The sequence below is a fragment of the Canis lupus genome, chromosome 9 (genome assembly GCF_048164855.1).
Source record: "Canis lupus baileyi chromosome 9, mCanLup2.hap1, whole genome shotgun sequence".
NCBI lineage: Eukaryota > Metazoa > Chordata > Mammalia > Carnivora > Canidae > Canis > Canis lupus.
The window spans coordinates 4,000,823-4,023,413 of record NC_132846.1 but is presented as its reverse complement, the minus strand read 5'-3'; the positions used below and the strand labels follow the sequence as shown (position 1 = coordinate 4,023,413).

Here is a 22,591-nt window from a genome sequence, read left to right as displayed (position 1 = left end):
AACATATACTGACATCATGTGGGCACATCTCTCTCTCATTATTGAGCCAATTGATTTTTTTTCCACTTGACCTTTTTGAAAGATAAAAACATTGAAAACATGCACAGTGTGAATTGAGAAAGGAGTCTCTGTGTTGTTTATTTTAGGTTGAACGCCCTTTAATTCACAAGCCAAATGAAAGATTTTTCTAATGGAATTTTTATTGGGATTTATTTAGCCTATTGGGAACACATCTGACAAAGTTGTAGGTAGTAAGTATCGCATTACCCATTCCATGAACTGGTAGAATGAGAAAAAAATCACTAAATACTTTTCATATGGAAAGGTATAAAAAGTTATCTAACAGACATCTTTGCCTCCCAGCAATGAAATAAGCAAATATTTAATTTTGCTACGTTTTCTACAGATCTCTCTTTCTTTCTCTCAAACATTACAGATAGAACTAAAAGAGTAACCCCTATTCCTTCTGTTTCTAAAGTAGTAACCACTATTAGGAATATTCCATGCATGTCTTTTTAAATTTTAGCCTTATAAGTATGTATCATATAACAATATATTATACTCTGCTTGTATTCCGACATTTCTTATAAAATAGTGTAATGTAGTATGTATCATTATGTTACTTTTTATACTTAGCACTTTTTTAAAAGACTCATCTAAGATAATATGCATAGAAATGGTTATATGATATTTTCAACGTGTGAATAATTCACTATTTGTCCAATTCATTATTGATTGGTTATTCTTACATTTAAACAGTGCTGCAGTTGAGTATCCTGTAGATGCCTCCTTGTTCAAATGTTTGAACTTCTTTAATGTAGACATCAGGAATTGGAACTGCTGGATTTCTTAAGATATGTGTATCTTCTTTATTAGGTTAGGCAAATTGTTATCCTAAGTGGTTGGAAAATTGTTTTCTGTGTGGTGATTGTTTTTCTCCAATTGAAAAGGTATAATAGTCCTCATCTCCCTGTATTCTTGTCAACACGCTTTCATTAGACTTTTAATTTTTTGTTGATCTGATAGAAACGAAATAGTAATTTCTTTTAATTTAATTTCCTTTGATTATAGAGGAAACAGAGGAAACTGTAGAAATTGATGTTTTACGTGTTCGCTGGCCATGCCTAATTCTTCTTCTTTAGATTATCTTTTATGTTTTTATCTGTTTTATATTGGATGTTTGCCTTATTTATTTGTAGGAGTTCTCTATGTAACCATAATTTCTAATATTTTATTGGTTATATGGTTTACACATAGATATTTCTATGCATCTTATTTTTTAATTTTGTAGTGAGGCTCACATGCAGGTTAAAAATATTCCATCTATTACTAATGCTTTAGGAACTTTTATTTATAATTATCAAATCACTTTAATCATTATCAGTCTATTAAGTTTCTTAAAATTTCTTCTTGAGTTTTCTTTTGATAATATATTTTGTCTATTAAGTTGTTCCTTTATCTCAGTTTTTTTCTTTTTAAAAACATTATTCATTTATTCAATGAGAGACACAGAGAGAGAGAGAGAGAGAGAGAAAGAGAGAGGCAGAGACACAGGCAGAGGGAGAAGCAGGCTCCATGCAGGCAGCCTGACCTGGGACTCCATCCCAGGACCCCCGGATCACGCCCTGAGCCAAAGGCAGAGGTTCAACTGCTGAGCCAACCAAGTGCTCCTTTTTCTCAGTTTTAAAACTTACTGGCTCAGGATAACTTTTTCCTAATAATATTTTAATTTCTAATGTATCTCTAGATATGTCTGCTTTTTAATCTTTCATATGATGATTTTTATTAGTTTCCTGAAAACTTACCACAACCTGATGGCTTAAAACGATAAAAATGGGGGCATCTGTGTGGCTCAGTTAGGCATCTGCCTCAGATCCCAGGTCATGATCCTGGGATCTTGGGAATCGAGTTTCACTTCAGTCTCCCTGCTCAGCTGGTAGCCTCGTTCTCCCTCTCCCATTGCTCCTCCCCACTATTCATTCTTTCTTTCTTTCTTTCTTTCTCTTTCTTTAATAAATAAAATCTTTAAAAAAAAACAATAAAAATGTATTCTTTTACAACTCTGAAGGTTGGAAGCCCAAAATCATTTCCACTGGACTGAAAATCAAGGTGCCAGCTGCTCCTAAGTTCTTTTGGAAGCCACAGGGAATAACTGTTTTCTTGCTTTGTCCAACTTATAGAGGCTGTCCTAAGTTCCACATCACATCCCTCATGTCCTAAGGACATCCCACATGTCCTAAGTTCCACATCCTTATTTCCCCTCTGGTAATGTCATCATATTACCTTCTCTCCTCTGACTCTAACGTCCCCCTCTTATAACCCAGAATAAACTCCCCATCTCAAGGTCCTTAAATAACCACATCTGCAAAGGTGTTTCTTTCTTTTTTTTCTTTTCTTCCTTTTTTTTTTTTTTTTTTTTTTTTTTGCCTTTGTTGGGATCCAGGGCAGGTGTCCCAAAATGTACCACAAAGGCATACTGATTATTTCGAACTGAAACTCTTTTGGAAACAGCACGTGCAAGGACACTCAGCTCCTCCTCTGTACTGAAAACAAGAAACAAATCTCCAATGTGAAAAATACCTTCCCAGTATTAAGAAGTAAAAAGACATCCTTATCACCAAAGATAAGGACTTTAAAGCCAAGAAAGCTATAGAAATAAATATTGTAACTTTTTACTATTCTACTACTCAGCTCCAATTCTGCTTAGAATTCTTTATTAATTAAAGTTTCCAAATAGCTTAGGTTTTTGTCTTCTAAATTCCTCACAAGTCTATGTTCTCTATGTCTAAATTGTATAAAAACTCGATGCTTTTGTCATTTTTTTGGGTCTCAACTTCATTATTGGGCCTCCATGAACATATAATAAAAATTGTCTTTTTCTCTTCTTGATCTGTGTTGTGTCAACTTAATTTCTAAATCAGCTGGAAGAAGCCTGGGAGTAAAGAAGGAAATTTCTTCCTCCTCTACATCATGTAAAATAATATATTCACAGATTCCAGGGAAATGACATGAACATCTTTGAGGGTCATTATTTAGCCTACCACATTGTTTAAGTATTTTCTAATTTTTCTGCTACTAATATTATCAAATATTGGCCTCTTTTTCAGTTCACTAAAAATAGCCAGCACTGGATTTCCCTGTTTATTGCTTTGGTTTTGTTGCAGTTTGATTAATTTTTATACTTTATTTTTAATAATTTATACAATGTAATAAATGGGTCATACGTATAAAGTTAGAGACATTTGAAAATTGCAGACTTATAAACCATACCCCCATCAAACTATGGAGTATTTTCTTTTCTTTTTTTTTTTTTTTTTAGATTTTATTTATTTATTCATGAGAGACACAGAAAAAGAGAAAGAGAGGCAGAGAAACAGACAGAGGAGAAGCAGGCCCCACGCAGGGAGCCTGATGTGGGATTTGATCCCGGGACTCCAGGATCACGCCCTGGGCTGAAAGCAGGGGCCAAACGACTGAGCCATCCAGAGATCCCTGGAGTATTTTCTTCACTATACTGAGATCCCTTGTACCCCACCCAAACAATTCCCAACCCACAGAAGAAACCATTGTTCTGCTTTATTTCACTATGGATTGGTTTGCTTATTTTAGAATTTCATATAATTGGAGTCAAACTATATGTACCACTTTGTATCTGGAATTTTTTGCTAGGCATTATGTCACTGACGTTTATTCATGTTCACATGGGTATCAGTGGTTCTGTCCATTTTATAGCTGAATTAATATCCCATTGTATATATACAGCACCTTATTTAATTTGTTGTTTTTGTACATTTTCTCTGGTTTCTTGCTATTATGAAAAAGCTGCTGTGAATATTCCTGTACAAATCTTTTGGTAGACCTGTTTTCATTTCCCTTGGGTAAATGCCTATAAGTGGAATTGTTGGGTTGTGGTAGATGTATGTTTAGTTTTCTGAGAAACTGCCAAAGCGATTGCCCAGTTTACACTCCAGTCAGAAATGTTCACAAATCTCGTTTCCTCACACGTTTAGTTTTTATTTTGAAATAATTTTGGACTCATATAGAAATTGCAAAAACATTGCAGAAATCTCTTGTACACTTCACCCAACTTTCTCCAATGACAAAATCTTACATTAACTGTAGTATAATAATCAAAATCAGAAAATTGATGTTGATACACTGCCATTCATACCCTGATGCACCAGTTTTTACATGAACTCCCTTTTTAATGCATAACTCTATGAAGTTTTATCAGATGTATAGGTTTGTGTAACCAACGCTGCAGTCAAGATACAAAACTATTCCATCACTCTAAAGAAACTCCCTTTGGACACCCTCCTGTGCCTGCAACCGCTGACAACCCCTGACAACCCCTGACAACCACCGATCCCTATAATTTGGTCCTTTTGAGAATGTTGTATAAATAGAACCATTTTTATGGAATCATAGTAATCCAATAAATGAAAGCATACATTATGTAGCCTTCTGAGACTTTTTTCACTCAGCACAATATCCTTGAGATCCATCCAGTTGTTGCCTGTATAAATAGTCTTTTCTTTTTTATTACTAAATAGTATTCCATTATATGAATATACCACAGTATATTTATCCATTTACCCAATGAAAAAGATCTGGATGGTTTCCAGTTTCTGGCCACTTTGAATAGAGTTCCTGTAAACATTCATATACAGATTTTTGTGTGAACATAAGTTTACCATTTCTCTATTATATGTACCCATGAACATGATTGCTGTGTTTAACTTTATGTGAAACTGCCAAACTGGTTTCCAGAGGGACTGTGCCACTCTCTCACCAGCTCCATATGAATGATCCGATTTCTCTGTATCTTTGTCAGAACTTGGAATTGCCAGTATTTTTTGTCTTAGCCACTCTGATAGATGTGGTGTGGTATCTCTATGTGGTTTTAATTTGTATTTCCCTAGTAGCTAAAGAAGTTAAACATCTGTTCATATGCTTATTTATATGCTAATTTCTCTACCACATATCTTCTTTGGCAGAGTGTCTGCATGAGTTTTTAGCCCATTTTTAATTGGATTATTTGTTTCCTTCCTATTGAGTTTAGAAAGTTCTTTATATTCTGAATACCAGTCCTTTGACGAAAATGTGTTTTGCAAATATTTTCTACCAGTCTGTGCTTTGTCTTTTTCATTCTCCTCACTGTGTTTCATAGAAAAAAATGTTCTAAATTTTGGTGAAATCTAGGTCATTGATTTTTTTTAATGGATTGTGCTTTCAGCATCTTGTGAAAAATTCCTTCACCTGGGTCTAGGTCATGAATAGTTTCTCTTATATTTTCTTCAAAAAGAATTATAGTGTTATATATTACACTTGGATATATGACCCACTTTGAGACTGTCTTCAAATTTTTGTATAAATGTGTGAGATTTAGGTCAAAGTTCAATTGTTATTATGAATATTCAATTGTCCCAATACCTTTTGTGGCTATCTTTCTTTCATTGAGTTGCCTTGAAACCTTTGTCAAGAAATTAGTTGTCCCCACTTGTGTGGGTCTATTTCTACGCTTTTACTCAGCAGCACAAAATTGTTAATAATATTCTTTTATTATCCTTTTAGTGTAGAATCTGCAGTGTGGTTTTCGTTTTCATTCCTTACATTTAAATTAGTGTCTTCTCTCTTTTTTTCTTTGATAATTCTTGCTAGGGACATATCAATTTTATTAATAATTGAAAGAGAATAAACTTTCAAGTTTCTTATCTTTATTGTTTGATTTGTAGTTTTTAAAAAAGATTTTATTTACTCATGAGAGATACAGAGAGAGGCAGAGAAGAGACATAGGCAGAGGGAAAAGCAAGCTCCCTCCCTGGAGCCCATGTAGGACTCAGTCCCAGGACCCTGAGATCATGCCCTGAGCCACAGGCAGATGCTCAACCACTGAGCCATCCATGTACACCCCAGTTTGGCTTTCTAATTTTTTTTCTTTTATCTTAGGTTGGGCTTCATTTATTCTTCTCTTTTATCTTCTTTTGTTGAAAGCTTAGAGCAGTGTTTTTCAACTTTTCTTCTATAGGAATATAAATATCCAAAATGTTGAACTTTAGGTGAAGGGGATTAAAAGTACATCATGATGAACATTGAATAGTGTATAGAATTGTTGAGTCACTAGATTGTACACTTAAAACTAATGCAACACTATGTTAGCTACACTGGAATCAAAATAAAATAAAATGTTAAATTTCCTTCTATGTATTATTTTAACTACATCCCATATATATTTATATTTTATAAACCATAATAAAAGTTATGTGAATGTGGTCTCTCAAAATATCTTATCATACTGTACACCCCTTTTCTTTCTTATGATGATGTGAGATAAGAAAATGTCTACATGATGAGATGAAGTGAGGTGAATGAAATAAGCATTTTGACCTAGTATTGGTTTACTATTGATCTTCTAACAATATGCCAGAAGAAAGATCATCTGCTTCCAGACTGTGGTTGACCATAGGTAACTTAGACCACAGAAAATAAAACTGCAGTTAAGAGTAGACTACTATATTTTAAAGTTAATGCTTAAATTCCAAATATTTGAAAGTTTCTAGAGACTTTTTTTTTTTTGCAGTTGATTTTCTGAATCAATTTCACTTTGGTCAGAGAACAAATTCTATATAATTTCAATCCTTTTAAATGTATCCAGAATTTTTTTTGTGGCCAAACAGATTGTATGTGTGTGTGTATTTCTTCTACACAGTAGAGTTTGTCTGGAGCCTCAGCTTCAGGTTTGGGGACAGGATATAGGTGGCTGGGAAGCACTGTGCTCTTGCTGCACAGAGGTAGGTGGTTGAGTCTCCAGGCTGGGAAGCTCTGATGTGCAATAGGAATTTTTTGGCACTTACATTGAGGGAAACTGTGAATCTTCCATTTTCCTTTGTACTCTCAACCAAGAGCATGGTTAGCAAGCATTCAAGGCCTTTACTAGGGTATTGCCAGTACCATAGAAAGTAGTCAAAAGCACTGTTCTCATAAGTACAGTTCAGAGTAGAAATCTCTCTTTCCCAGACTGCCAGAGATTGAGGGCCCTGTATCACCTGCTGCTGGTCACTCTTTTTCTTCGGTTGGCCACTCCCCCCTGCTTAAAAAGATAACAAAAAAAAATCATTAGGAGAAGAAATGGGTAGGAAATATCAGAAAGGGAGACAGAACATGGAAGACTCCTAACTCTGGGAAACGAACTAGGGGTGGTGGAAGGGGAGGAGGGCAGGGGGTGGGGGTGAGTGGGTGACGGGCACTGAGGGGGGCACTTGACGGGATGAGCACTGGGTGTTATTCTGTATGTTGGCAAATTGAACACCAATAAAAAATAAATTTATTATTAAAAAAAAAGAATAGGGCTCTCCCATAGAGAAGATTTCATCTGGAACAGAGTATGGGGAACTTCAAGTTTAAGGGTACTTTTGAAAACAGTAGAGATTTTGGTAGTAAACAACTAGTAGAAGCAGGTGGCTCAAGAACAGCAGTAAGCTAAATCATAAACTAGCTACAAATTTAACAGGAAAGAGAAGTAGGAAGAATCTTCCAGGGGTCAGAAGAAGCCTCAGTGATAAATCTCAAAGACTACCTCTGCGAAGGGGCTTTGAGCAATTTCTACCCACTGGGGCGTTGTTAAAGACCATGTAACAATCAGCCAATACTCAGTTGAGGCTAATGGCTAGGTGTGATACAAACAGGGGCAGAGGGCTTACCACAGATCAGGGAAAAGGACCACCAAAGAGTGTCTGGCTAAAACCAAAGTCATACCTGGGTGTCTGGGTATATCCCCAAGACCTCCTGGGACCTATGTCAGAGGCTGCACACTGTGAGGAAAATTGGCGTAACTCAGAGTCAAGCCACCAAACAAATAAACAAGCAAGTAACAAGTCCTAAAGGGGCGGAGAATAGATATCAGACTTGCTATGATATTTGTGGCCTGAATAATGGCCCCCAAACAATATCAAAGTCCTAATATGTTTGATATCTGAATATGTGAATGAATACAGCAAAATGGACTTTGGATGTGTGATTAATGTAAGGATCTTCATATGAATTATCCTGGATTATCTGAGTAGGCCCTAAATATAACTATGAGTGTCTTTATAAGAATGAAATAGGAGATTTGGCTCCAGAAGAGGAAAGAGATATGGTCGAAGCAGCGAGAGGCTGGAATGATTCAAGGGTCATGGGTGGGATCCCCAGGTGGCTCAGCGGTTTAGCGCCTGCCTTTGGCCCAGGGTGTGATCCTGGAGTCCGGGAATCGAGTTCTACATCGGGCTCCCTGCATGGAGCCTGCTTCTCCCTCTGCCTCTGCCTCTCTCTCTCTCTGTGTGTCTCTCATGAATAATAAATAAAATCTTAAAAAAAAAAGAAAAAGAAAAAGAAAGGGTCATGGGCAAAGGAATCCAGGTGACCTCCAGAAGCTGGAAAAGGCGAGGAAATGGATTCTTCTCCAGAGCCTCTAGAAGGACTCAATCCTGCCAAGACCTTGACTAGACAGAGAAACTGGTTTCCTGACTTCTCAAGTCCAGAACTACAAAATAATAGATTTGTTTTGTGTTTGGTGACAAAGTTCGTTTATGAACATTCGGCAAAACAACATTTTTTTAAAAACACTTTTGTGTTTGCTTTGCAGCACTAGTGGGATGAGATGCAACTATTTACAATTGTCTGTTGGGACACTTTGTGCTGAGACAGACCTGAACCCTCAAGACACTCAGCTAAACCAGATCATTGCCTAGTGACATCTTTACCGGAATGATTTTTTTTCTCTTCTTTATTCCTTTCACTTTTTGCCCTTTTGGAGTCCAGCCTATTGTGGCTTAAATATTTATTTTAATTCTTTCTTCTTATTAGTTACTCTTCATGTTCCAAATTAGAGGTTTATAATGCAGAAAAAGAGATACCAGGTTGAGAAGGGCCGATAAGGACCAAAGTCCCAAATCTGCAGGACCAAGGAGGGGCTCCAACTCAACCAAGGAGTAGTAAGCCATGCAATTGCTGGGTCGTGGCCTCCTGATCTGCTGGTGGCTGGAGGAGGAGCCAAGCCCAGCTGAGAGTTTGTGCACCGGCAGCAGGTGTCTGTGGAGCAGTGTGGCTTCACCGCACAGAAGTAAATGGCTGAGTCTGTGGTCTGGGAAGAAAAAATGTACAATGAGCTGTGGCGCTCTTTAGTGACTGTCGTAGAGTTTAATCTTCCATTGTGCTTTGTCCCCGAAGGAATGTAAAACAGGTGGACGAGGTGGCCTCCAGGATCTTGGCGAAACCACTGCACGCTGGTCGCAGAGGTAGAAAAATTGCACTGCAGCGTGGGACTGGCTCCCTCCAGCACACTCTCAACGAGGGGCCTCTGCTCCACCTCCATGCCTGTCACACCTGATGAGAAACAGAGACGTGGTCACAGGGGATGGTCACTGTTACACCTCCAAAACCTGGAAAACGTCCACATAGCCCATAGATTATGAGGATAGAAAGTCTGCAAGACTGGTGAGCCCCTTCCCTCCCCATTTCTCCCCTTCCATCTATAATCCTGCAGTTGCTAAATCCTTTCAGATTCCCATGGGGGACAATCCCAACTCACAGCAAACTTGGATGCACAAAAGACCCAGCACAGTGACCAATAGCCTCTTCGTGATGCTTTGCTTTGCTGACCAGGACATTTTCACCACCACATATATTTAACTAAATCCTGGGGCATGAGTGTCACAACTAGAATCTGGAACTGTTCCTGTTTCTGCCACCAATCAGCCTCACCCAACACACACTGCTCCGGGCCAGACCTCTGGGACATGAAGCCCCACCCTCTCGCCTCCACCCCACTAAGAAGGGGCTGGGTGGGGATATGACAAAGTATCAGTTACTCTGATACTTCAGAAATCTACTGCTAATCCTGGAAGTCACAGTGAGGGAGAAGGAAAGGGAGAGTGTTGTCCCACCCCCTCCCACTGCCGCCTGCAAAGGGAACCAGGCTTCATCTAAGCTAATGGGGGAAGGGAGTCATAGAAAGAATTTCCACGTTTTAAAATCTGAAAAACGGGCAAGTATTCTGACAAAAAGATGTTTACTCACCTATGAATTAATTATATGAGAGTCATTCCGGTTGTGTCAAATAATATAAACGTAAATGTTATATATTATATACTTAATGAGTTCCTGTTATTGGAATACGTGAAATATTTATGGCTTGATACTCTCCTGGAATTTCCAAGACTGGTGGTAAATATTATTATGGGAAATGAACCTAATAAGACTGTAAATTGTGAGGAAAAAATAGATCAATTTGGACATTATTTCTACATATTAACTTCGCCGCATAAAATTTTATTTTCTAATTCTTGGCTGTAGTTTCCCGTGATTCACACTTGCAGTTCAGTGAATCTTTTTTCCAATTTCTCTATCTTCCTCTTTTCCTTCCATATTCCTCCTCAATGTGCTTCTACTTCCTCATATTCTCCTTTTTGCCCCCTTAGCTTCTCTGTCTTCCCTCTTTTTTAGTTTTCTAGTTATATGAAAGACACAGAAAGAATACTAAAGAAAAGGTAGCATGTAATGGTTTAGAAATAATTTTGAGTCTGTGAATGGAAGTTCCTATTTCCCCCAATCCAGAAAATTCTTAAGCAGTAAAAATGAAACAAATCAGAAAAATCTGATTTCTTTTCTTAATGTTTTATTTAAATTCAATTTGCCAACATATAGTATAAGAAAAAATCTGATTTCTGAACTTGGAAATTCTTCATCTTCCCTTTTGCTTTATAGGATTCTTTGTTTGATCTAGAAGTCTTTTTTGATGGAGGCAGATTAAGGTAACAATACAGACAAACGTGATAACAATGTAAATACGGATATACAGTACAGCTAGAAACCTCTAGTACTTGAATTGGGGAAGAAGGCAGAAATTGACAGAAATATTCAGCAAGAAGCATATTTCTTACATGATGATAATGATTTAGTTTTTCCTCACACCCAATTATTCTCCCTTCTTTACTACTTATTACTAGTACTATTCACAAGTAGGTCTCAGCATAGTCCTGGTTTAAGAAAAGCCTATAGTGCCTCCCAATGGCTAGAACCCTAGGAAAGAAACACTTTTTACTCAGCAGGTCTACCTAGCTCAGCACAGCTGTCCTTGTCAGGGATCATACCTGTGGATTGACCTGAAACCACAGAAATGTCCACAAGGATGGAGAGTACCATGGATTGGTCCATGAATCGCCCACAGTGCCTTTTTATGAAAATAAATGCTTTCATGTAATATATTTTTAGGTAATGATATGGAAACAGTCTATTTAATTTTTAGCTAGGAACTTAGAAAAAATGAAGCCTCTAACGTGATCCCCCTCCGCATGTGATTCAATATAGTCTAGTCAATGTATTCAAGTGTTCCAGAACTGGGAAAATACAAAAAGGAATTAGGCAGTAGACCTCCCTTCACAGAGCTTGTGATAATAGTGGGGGAGACAAACATCTCTCTAAATGTAATAAGGCCTAGAGGATACAGTATAAATATTACATGAACACCAAGACAGCAACAATTACTTTAAGCCTCTATTATAGGAGGCAGCTCAGTGGAGGATATAATACCGTATGCCTTCTATGCAGGTGACAAGAATGGAGAGTAACAAAAGCAAAGATGGGAGATCTTTGAAAGGTGATTGGTCAGATGAGCAAATATGGGGACAGGACCACTGATCACAAACACATACGCACACCTGAATAAATGTATTAAAGCATTTGGGTGTCTGTCACTTGGATCTGGGCACAATATGTAACCTTATGTAACTACTAACACAGTTTAAACTCAAGGAAAAGGTTTATTCACATACTTTAACAGTTGCCTCTGAAACTACATTTGAATATCAGAAAAGTTTGTGAGCTGTGCTTCTGCAGACTTCAATTTGGAATTGGGGGGATTTGAGGGAAAAGAAAAGAAAAATCAATTAACTAACCCAGTCACTTCTTTCAGATGGCATGGATGCGGTAGGTTGTACATAATGAAATATTATTTCCCGGGAGAGCTAAGGATCCATTTTAATGCTTCTATAGGTATTCATCTGTGGTTCTGAGGGTCGCTCCTATCAGCATGGGACTCACAACAGTTGCTCATGATGGTTGAAACACTATGCAGAATTTAACAATACTACTTTAAACGATGCATATTTATTCTAGACTGTAACTGCGTAAAGGGTGGTGTTAGGGCAGCCCGGGTGGCTCAGTGGTATAGTGCCGACTTCAGCCCGGGGCCTGACCCTGGAGACCCGGGATCAAGTCCCATGTCAGGCTCCCTGCATGGAGCCTGCTTCTCCATCTGCCTGTGTCTCTGCCTGTGTCTCTCCCTATGTGTCATGAATAAATAAATAAAATATTTTTTAAAAAAATATTAAAAGTAGTGTTATTAATTTAGGTAATTAGATGGACATTGACACTAAAACTGTGAATAACTTTATTTGTATAAAAAACATCTATGGGATCCCTGAGTGGCGCAGCGGTTTGGCGCCTGCCTTTGGCCCAGGGCGCAATCCTGGAGACCCGGGATCGAATCCCACATCCGACTCCCAGTGCATGGAGCCTGCTTCTCCCTCTGCCTGTGTCTCTGCCTCTCTCTCTCTCTCTCTCTCTCTTTCTGTGACTATCATAAATAAATAAAAATTAAAAAAATCTATAACTAAGCTTACAATTTTTAAATAAAATTTCAATTTTAAACACATTTTACTAAAACTGTTGATTATTAATTATTTTTTTGTATTTTGCTTTTTCACTTGTAGATTATTTTAAAAGAAAAATAACTGTTTGATAACATATAAATATAATTTCAGTTTATGCTTCTGTCTCAGACTCTATAAATAACAAGAATCCTCTGCAGATGGATTTGGAGATTCAAGGAATGGAAAATGAGGGCCTCCATATTTTTTATTGAGGTCAAGTGATCTGAAGACACTGAAGATCAGGTGGCTTGCTCAAAAATATTGCAAGTGTTTATTAATGGCACTGTAGAAAAAGTGTAGGAAAAAAAAAGATGATGAAGCACCCACTAATTATTATTGGGCATTCAATGGGTATTAGAGAAATTGAATTAGAGGAGAGAAAAATAGGGGAGCAGAAACCTGAATGTGTCTGATAAAGAAAGACTGGGCACTCATTGAAAAGCCAAAGATTCCACATGAAACTTCAGCATGACAATGTGTTTGATTTAGAGTGTCTATTACCAAGGACCACTGGATAAAGCAGGCAGTGTTCTGGGTGACAGGAACTGGGGAGGGCATTTGATGGGATAAGCACTGGGTGTTACACTATATGTCGGCAAATCTAACTTCAATAAAAAAAAAAAGAAGGCAGTGTTCCCTTCGTTCTAAAGGTCATCTGTATACACCCTTAATATGTCAGCTTTAATTAGGTCCATTCTCAAATATTTTAGTCAAAATGTTGAAGTTCTTTGACAAAAGAAGCCTCTCAGGATACTGGTAAAATGTTCTGGAGATAATGCAGATCGGCATAAGCAATTGCCCTGGGTTTCTGCAAAGCTATTCTCCAATTTGCCTTATGCCAACTCACATGGTCAACTCCAAACCATCTTAGCCCATAACTATTTATTTTTTTAAAGCTTTCATTTTCTTATTAAAGAGAAAGAGAGAGAGAGAGAGAGAGAACATGAGAGGAGGGGAATGGCAGAGGGAGAGGGAGAAGCTGACTACCTGCTGAGAAGGGAGCCCACAGTGGACTTGATCCCAGGACCCCAGGATTGTGACCTGAGCCTAAGACAGATGCTTAGTGTACTGAGTCATCCAGACGGCCCACTCATAACTATTTCAAATGATATGAGAGCAAGTAACTTCTCCAGCTTGTTGAAAATCCTATAGCTTTATTCCCTCTAGAATCGGGACTCTAGAGGATAAAAATGCCGCATTTCAAAAACCAGCAAAAGCTGCACTTCTTGCGTTTGCAAAATGGAAAAACAAAACAAAACAAAAGGAAAAATTATCTAAGATGTCCATAGAAACTAAACACTTCCCAGGATTCTGAATTCTCTGCATTGTTTATCTTTACAGAACATGTTGACTTCCTGAAAATAACTCAGGCTGAGACCCTGAGTCTTTTAAATTACAACATCTCAGGAGGTTTGTGTGCAGCTCTCCGGTCAGTCCCAGACACTGTGTCACTCGCAGCACAGAAGTACTTGGCTGAGTCGCTCCAATGGGCTGAGGGTTTCTTCAGGTGGAAGGAGGTTTTACTAAATTCAGCCTTGAAACCTTTGATGCCTTGAACCACGGTATCCCCTGAAAAGTACCTGAGGAGAAGCTTGAGGCCTTGGTTGGGGTACTGCACGTACCAGTAGAGATATGGAGTTGCACCATAGGAATAGTTGCATCTCAGCTCCAGAGGGGATTCTTCAGGGACAGTGATGTGGGCATCAGGCTGGGTCACAGATTGGGCTCCGGTTCCTCCTGAAACATCAAGGCTGAGTCAGTGAACTCTGCTAAAAGAAAAAGTCTATATTCAGAGTCAACCCAGAACAATGTTTAATTTGTGGACAAGGGAGTGAAATAGAATGTTACTCACTTAGAAACAGAAGCACCCCAAGCGCTGCGATGAACATGAAGGTCATGGCCGAGCACTGAAAAAATAGAGAGTTTCTGGGAAATTTCTCACAAATAAAATAAATAAAATAAAATGTGATGACTGGGTACTTGAATCCAGATTGCTCTGAGGTTGAGGAGGAATGATAGGGGATTTAGACTCCTTCTTCTTAGGGACTGTTAGGAAGAGATGCTCTCTGGGCAAATCTGTCTGCCCCCAGTGTCTGAGATTCTTTATGTGCCCTTGTCTAAAAATTGCCTCCAGAACACCTCTTTAAGCTGCAGAGTAAGACGGCTTTGGAGGGCATATTCTGAGTCCCCGCCCCCCGCCCCGGAAAAACCGGTTCCAATTTAGGCATCAGCGCCCTCTAGGGGCCAAACGAGCTAAGGACACATTCACGTTTTTTGCGAACCTTCCCCACGTATTCCTGACCCTTCTGTGGTTGAATTTCAAAGCATTATGATTATGTACCCAGAGGGATCTATGTTTCATAGGCCCTGAAACTTATAAAATGGAGGCTTTTATTTTTTAATTATTTTACTTCAAGTATTAATTTAAATTCTAATTAGTTAACGTATATGGTAAAATTGTTTTCAGATGTAGAATCTAGTGATTCATCATTCACATGTAACACCCATTGCTCATCATATAACATGTACTCTCCTTAATACTCATCATCCAAAATAGGAGCTTTTTAAAAGAACACAAAATTTTGAATAAAAAATTGGATACAAAATAATTTTTTAGAATGAGAAATAAAATAACAATAAATTACAATTTTATGAAACAAACACCACCAACATCATAAAATCTAAAAATTACATATTTCATTATGTAATTTATGTAATGAATTTAATACATAAGTTTATGTAACACTTTTATGTAATGTTTTTTAATTTATGTAGTACTTTTTGTTCTTTTGTTTTTTTTGGCTCCATACTTTTAAAATTTTCTCTTAATTTGACAATAAATTTGTAATACTTCCTCAATAGAGAAAAGAAAAATAGTTCAGTCTTTACTCCTATCATGATTGACCACAAAAATTGTTTTATAATTCACAGGGGATTATGATAATGATACATACATTTTTAGGATTATAGTCAAATTTTGGAAAATATCTATTAAGTCACTGTGTACTATAAGATTTCATTACATTTCAAGTTTTCTTATGCTATAACAAATCCTAAATATTATGAAATGATGATATTCATCAACCAGTTTATTAAGTTTGTATTAGGTACCTATTGCTGTGTAGCAAATTGCTATGAGCTTTGTGACTTAGAAAAATACCCATTTATTATCTCACAGTTTCTGTAGGTCAGAAGGCTGGGCACAGTTAAGCAAGAACTCACAAACCTACAATCAAAAAGTCAACTAAGACCACCGTCTTGTCTAAGGTGTGAGGATATTCTTCCAAGCTCATGTGGTTGTTGGCACAATTCATTTCTTTGCATTTGTAGAACTCATGGCAACTTGCTTCTTCAAGGCTAGTAGAAGAACCTCTCTGATTATAGACCAATATCCCTGATGAACATGGATGCAAAAATTCTCAACAAGATACTAGCCAGTAGGATCCAACAATACATTAAGAAAATTATTCACCATGACCAAGTAGGATTTATTCGCGCGACACAAGGCTGGTTCAACACTCGTAAAACAATCAATGTGATTCATCATATCAGCAAGAGAAAAACCAAGAACCATATGATCCTCTCATTAGATGCAGAGAAAGCATTTACAAAATACAGCATCCATTCCTGATCAAAACTCTTCAGAGTGTAGGGATAGAGGGAACATTCCTCAACATCTTAAAAGCCATCTACGAAAAGCCCACAGCAAATATCATTCTCAATGGGGAAGCACTGGGAGCCTTTCCCCTAAGATCAGGAACAAGACAAGGATGACAACTCTCATCACTGCTATTCTACATAGTACTGGAAGTCCTAGCCTCAGTAATCAGACAACAAAAAGACATTAAAGGCATTCGAATTGGCAGAGAAGAAGTCAAAGTCTCCCTCTTCGCCGATGACATGATACTCTACGTAGAAAACCCAAAAGTCTCCACCCCAAGATTGCTAGAACTCATACAGCAATTTGGCAGCATGGCAGGATACAAAATCAATGCCCAGAAGTCAGTGGCATTTCTATACACTAACAATGAGACTGAAGAAAGAGAAATTAAGGAGTCAGTCCCATTTACAATTGCACCCAAAAGCATAAGATACCCAGGAATAAACCTAACCAAAGACGTAAAGGATCTATACCCTCAAAACTATAGAACACTTCTGAAAGAAATTGAGGAAGACACAAAGAGATGGAAAAATATTCCATGCTCATGGATTGGCTGAATTAATATTGTGAAAATGTCAATGTTACCCAGGGCAATATACACGTTTAATGCAATCCCTTCAAAATACCATGGACTTTCTTCAGAGAGTTAGAACAAATTATTTTAAGATTTGTGTGGAATCAGAAAAGACCCCGAATAGCCAGGGGAATTTTAAAAAAGAAAACCATATCTGGGGGCATCACAATGCCAGATTTCAGGTTGTACTACAAAGCTGTGGTCATCAAGTCAGTGTGGTACTGGCACAAAAACAGACACATAGATCAATGGAACAGAATAGAGAACCCAGAAGTCGACCCTGAACTTTATGGTCAACTATTATTCGACAAAGAAGGAAAGACTATCCACTGGAAGAAAGACAGCCTCTTCAATAAATGGTGCTGGGAAAATTGGACATCCACATGCAGAAGAATGAAACTAGACCACTCTCTTTCACCATACACAAAGATAAACTCAAAATGGATAAAAGATCTAAATGTGAGACAAGATTTCATCAAAATCCTAGAGGAGAACACAGGCAACACCCTTTGAATTCGGCCACAGTAACTTCTTGCAAGATACATCCACGAAGGCAGAGGAAACAAAAGCAAAAATGAGCTCTTGGGACTTCATCAAGATACAAAGCTTCTGCACAGCAAAGGATACAGTCAACAAAAGTAAAAGACAACCTACAGAATGGGAGATGATATTTGCAAATGACGTATCAGATAAAGGGCTACTATCCAAGATCTATAAAGAACTTATTGAACTCAACACCAAAGAAACAAACAATCCAATCATGAAATGGGCAAAAGACTAGAAGAGAAATCTCACAGAGGAAGACAGACATGGCCAACATGCACATGAGAAAATGCTCCGCATCACTGGCCATCAGGGAATCAAAACCACAATGAGATACCACCTCACACCAGTGAGAATGGGGAAAATTAACAAGGCAGGAAACCACAAATGTTGGAGAGGATGGGGAGAAAAGGGAACCCTCTTACACTGTTGGTGGGAATGTGAAATGGTGCAGCCACTCTGGAAAACTGTCTGGAGGTTCCTCAAGGAGTTAAAAATAGACCTGCCCTATGACCCAGCAGTTGCACTGTTGGGGATTTACCCCAAAGATTCAGATGCAGTGAAACGCCGGGACACCTGCACCCCGATGTTTATAGCAGCAATATCCACAGTAGCCAAACTGTGGAAGGAGCCTCGGTGTCCATTGAAAGATGAATGGATAAAGAAGTTGTGGTTATGTATACAATGGAATATTACTCAGCCATTAGAAATGACAAATACCCACCATTTGCTTCAACGTGGATGGAACTGGAGGGTATTATGCTGAGTGAAATGAGTCAATCAGAGAAGGAAAACATTATATGTTCTCATTCATTTGGGCAATATAAATAATAGTGAAAGGGAATAGAAGGGAAAAGAGAGGAAATGGGTAGGAAATATCAGAAAGGGAGACAGAACATGGAAGACTCCTAACTCTGGGAAATGAACTAGGGGTGGTGGAAGGGGAAGAGGGCTGGGTGTGGGGGTGAATGGGTGACGGGCACTGAGGGGGGCACTTGACGGGATGAGCACTGGGTGTTATTCTTATGTTGGCAAGTTGAACACCAATGAAAAATAAACTTATTATTAAACAAATTAAATTAAATTAAATTAAATTAAATTAAATTAAACAACAACAACAACAAAAAGAACCTGTCTGGATCTCAGGAAAAGCCTAAGCCCTCTTGTAAGGAGCACACCTGATTAGGTCAGGCCCTCTAAAGATAATATCTCCCTTTTGATAAACTCAAAATGAAACTGATTAGAGGCTTTAGTTACATCTGCAAAATCTCTTTACCTTTGCCGTATATCATAACTTAGTTGCAGAAGTGACATCCATCATACTCTAGGTCCTGCCCACACTCAAGGTGGGGGGAGACTGTACAGGGCATATACAGCAGAGGGCAGACATTTTAGGTATCATCTTGGAATTTGCCTACCACAGTTGTTAATGTCTTCATTGTACCATATAATGAGTTTTACTTTATCCCCATAAATGTAAAGTTTGTGATCAATCAGCAATAAATTAATAAAAATCTTAATAGATACAATTGCACAAGGTCATATTATACCAAAGGGATACATAAGCACAGGCATCCTCTGGCAAAAGGTAAGGAATCAAGTTTACATAGAGTGGAGTGCACAGATATAGTAACAGGAGACAGTAAAACTATAAAAGTGGATTGGAACCAGCTAGAAAGATAGGATATAATTTTAAATACTGGAAAGTTGCTGATAATAGACCATCAGACCTTTAAAGAAACAGACTTGTTAATGGACCATTAGCAGAACAGCAATATAGTGTAATATAAGATAATTAATAATAGTGTCAAAAGAAATTTTGTTTGAAACTTGTCTGTGACATTTAATCTGTAAGATCTTGCTAGCAAACACTTAAAAATATACTGTTAAGACCATGAGCCACACACTAAAGACTATTTAGCCCCACTAAATCCAGATTAAATGTATCCTTAATTCCAATTCACCTTATCCAGTTCCAAGTATGCTTGTGGCCACTTTACCAGGACCTGTCTAGAGTAGACTTGCAATGAGAGGAAAGCAAGAGTCTTAACTGACTGTGGTTATAATATCTTATTTTTTGAAAAATTTGCAAAATATATGACCAAGTGAGTGCATGGACCCTTCCCAGGGTCTTGGAAAGAACCAAGTACAGGGCTCTGAAGTTTAAACTTGATTAACCTCACATTTATTCTGCCTCCAATCACAAAAACAATTGTTTAGGAATTATTTGTCAGCTATATACTATATAAAGGTATCTTATTATCTTAATATAACAATTTATATTTTCATTTGAATATGAATAAATCTAGCTTCAGAGAAGTTAAATGAAATTATACAAGATCACAGTATTTTTACATGGTAGAGCAGGAATTATAATCTAGATCTAACTGCAGAGTCCGGTCTTATCTCTAGTCTACTCAGGCTAACTGAAAGGCTAATTGAAGCCATATGAGTAGATAGGAATTTCCAAAGTACAGAGAAAAAGAGAGCCTGCAGCAGGAGGAATGCTCACAATGTGGAATACTCAAAGATGATTAGTATAAAAGAACACTGCAAAAGATCTCCCAGATCTTGAATATTTAAATAGGAAAGCAAAGTGCCAGAAAGAGGAAATTTTTCAAAAAGGGAAAGAGTGGCTAACACTGCAGGAAGCAGCTCCTCTAAATGTGATCTGTAGGTAATAGCATCAGCATTACTGGGGGCTACACTGAAATGCGCCGTCTCAGACACAACCCAGACTTCCCAAATCAAAATTTACATTTTAGTAAGATTCATGTGCACCTTAAAATTGAGAAACAATCACCTAGTATTTTAATGAAACTTAAAAATAGCTTTTGGATTTAACAATGAAGAGGTCCGGGGGGGTGGGAGTGAATGGGTGACGGGCACTGGGGTTTATTCTGTATGTTAGTAAATTAAAAAAAAAAGAAAAAACAATGAAGAGGTCATTGATGACTTCTGAGAAAAGAGATCTTAAGAAGAGTTGGGACAAAAGCCAAAATGCATGAAGGTGTGGAGTGAAAGACAGATGACAAGATGGAAGAAGTTATGACTTGAGCTATAGTAAAGGGACAGAGAGGCAAGAAATGGATTGGTGACAGGAGAGGCATGAATGTGTCGGGGGGGTAGTGTTAGATTATGTTTTTTAAGATGAGAAAGCTTGAATATTTTATTTTTTAAAATATTTTATTTATTTATTCATGAGAGATGCAGAGAGAGAGACAGAGAGACAGAGAGAGAGAGAGAGAGAGAGAGAGAGGCAGAGACACAGGCAGAGGGAGAAGCAGGCTCTATGCAGGGAGCTCGATGTGGGCCCTAGGCCGAAGGCAGGCGCTAAACCGCTGAGCCACCCAGGGATCTCCAAGCTTGAATATTTTAAATGATGAAAGGGAATCAGTGGCAAAAAAAGAAAAATAATAAGACTATAGAGCTTGGATAATCAGTGAGCTGAGGTGCCCAAGAAGTGAACCAGAATGGTATGGATGAAGAGTTTGGGCATAGGATACTGTTGAAAAGTAAGAGGGGTACGTTTTATATCATTATGGGAGAGAAGATAAATTATATGTATAAAAGCAGCAGCAAAGTTTTAGTTGGGATGCAGAAAGTTGAGACAATTCACTTAATGATCATTATGTACCATGACTAATCAAAAAGTGATACATATATCAATTTGGTAGAGTTTCAAGGGAGATATTGTAGAATATGGAATGATAGCAGATTACATAAACATAAAATATTTTCATGTACCATTTCACGTACAACTAATGTTAAAAATCATGACTGTATAGGGGCAACTGGGTGGCTCAGTGGTTGAGTGTCTGCCTTTGGTTCAGGTCCTGATCCCGGTGTCCTGGGATCGAGTTCTGCATCAGGCTCCCTGCAGGGAGTCTGCTTCTTCCTCTCCCTATGTCTCTGCCTCTCTCTCTATGTCTCTCATGAATAAATGAATAAAATTTAAAAAAAAACTATGACTATATGGAGACAACCTTCAGTATAGCTATGTGATTTTTACCAGCTATGCTCATCAGTCAAGCAATATGACTAAGAAGGAAGATTGGTCCAGAAGGGGAATTTACCAGATGTGTTGTGATGATTAATTTTGTGTCAACTTCACTGGCCTGAGAGACGCCCAGAAAGCTGGTAAAACATTCTTTCTGCATATGTCTGTGAGGGTGTTTCCAGGAGAGATTAGCATTTGACTGAGTAGAATGAACAGAGATCTGCTCTCACTGGTTTGGGCATGTATTGTCCAGTCCACTGGAGGTCTGACTGAAACAAAAAGGTGGAGGAAGAGCAAACTCTCTCTCTCTTACCCCTTCTCTCTCTTCGTAAGTTAGAACATTAATCTTTTTTTTTGCTGTCAGACAATGGAGCTCCAGATTCTCAGGTCTTTAGACATGGGCTGAATTATACCACTGGCTTTCCTGGTTCTCCAGCTTGCAGATGGCTGACTGTGGGACTTCTTGGCCTCTTTAATGGGTGAGCCAATTCTTATAATAAATCTGCTTTTATATATATCTATATGTATCCTATTAATTTTGTTTCTCTGAAGAACCATGACTAATAGAAGTATCATAGGATAACAAATGGACAAAGTGAGATAAGAATATGAGCATGAAGCAGTTGAAGAAATGCATCATGGAGAATGCTGGATGGGAAGGAAGAGACGATAGATGATGACACAGAAGACAGGAATGAGCTGGAGTGGAGGATCAGAGGTTATTAAAGAACAGATTTGGTGAGAGTAACTAAAAGAGAGAAATCAAAACAGAAGATTGTCATTGGAGAAACTAAGGCTTCTGAAATGGAAAAATTCTGGTCAATGACTAGTGCCATGGCTAGCTTATGTAACATCTGGATGAAATAAAGTTTAAGACTCTACTATACAAAAAAAATTTCATAATTACCATGGTATATTAAGGAGAAAACTAATTTTCTTGAAGCTTTCTTTGGTTTTAATGTAAATAATTAATAATTTAATAGAGATGATATTTCAATTTTTAAAATAGTACTTAAATTCAACAGATGATTTATTTGTGACTTGAATTTGCATTTAAAAATTATCCCTTATAGTGTTCACTCTGTTTTATATTTCAAATACAAATAGAAACTACAAATGACCTC

The 22,591-nt window shown here is 37.8% G+C and overlaps 1 gene segment (V, D, J or C); it reads right to left on the bottom strand.

Annotated features, from left to right (window-relative positions):
• Positions 1-12,908: 12,908 nt before the first annotated feature.
• Positions 12,909-14,839, bottom strand: LOC140639639 (T cell receptor alpha variable 8-3-like). The segment is given in 2 exon segments: positions 12,909-14,426; positions 14,542-14,839. Coding segments are annotated over 2 exon segments (390 nt in total).
• Positions 14,840-22,591: the final 7,752 nt, after the last annotated feature.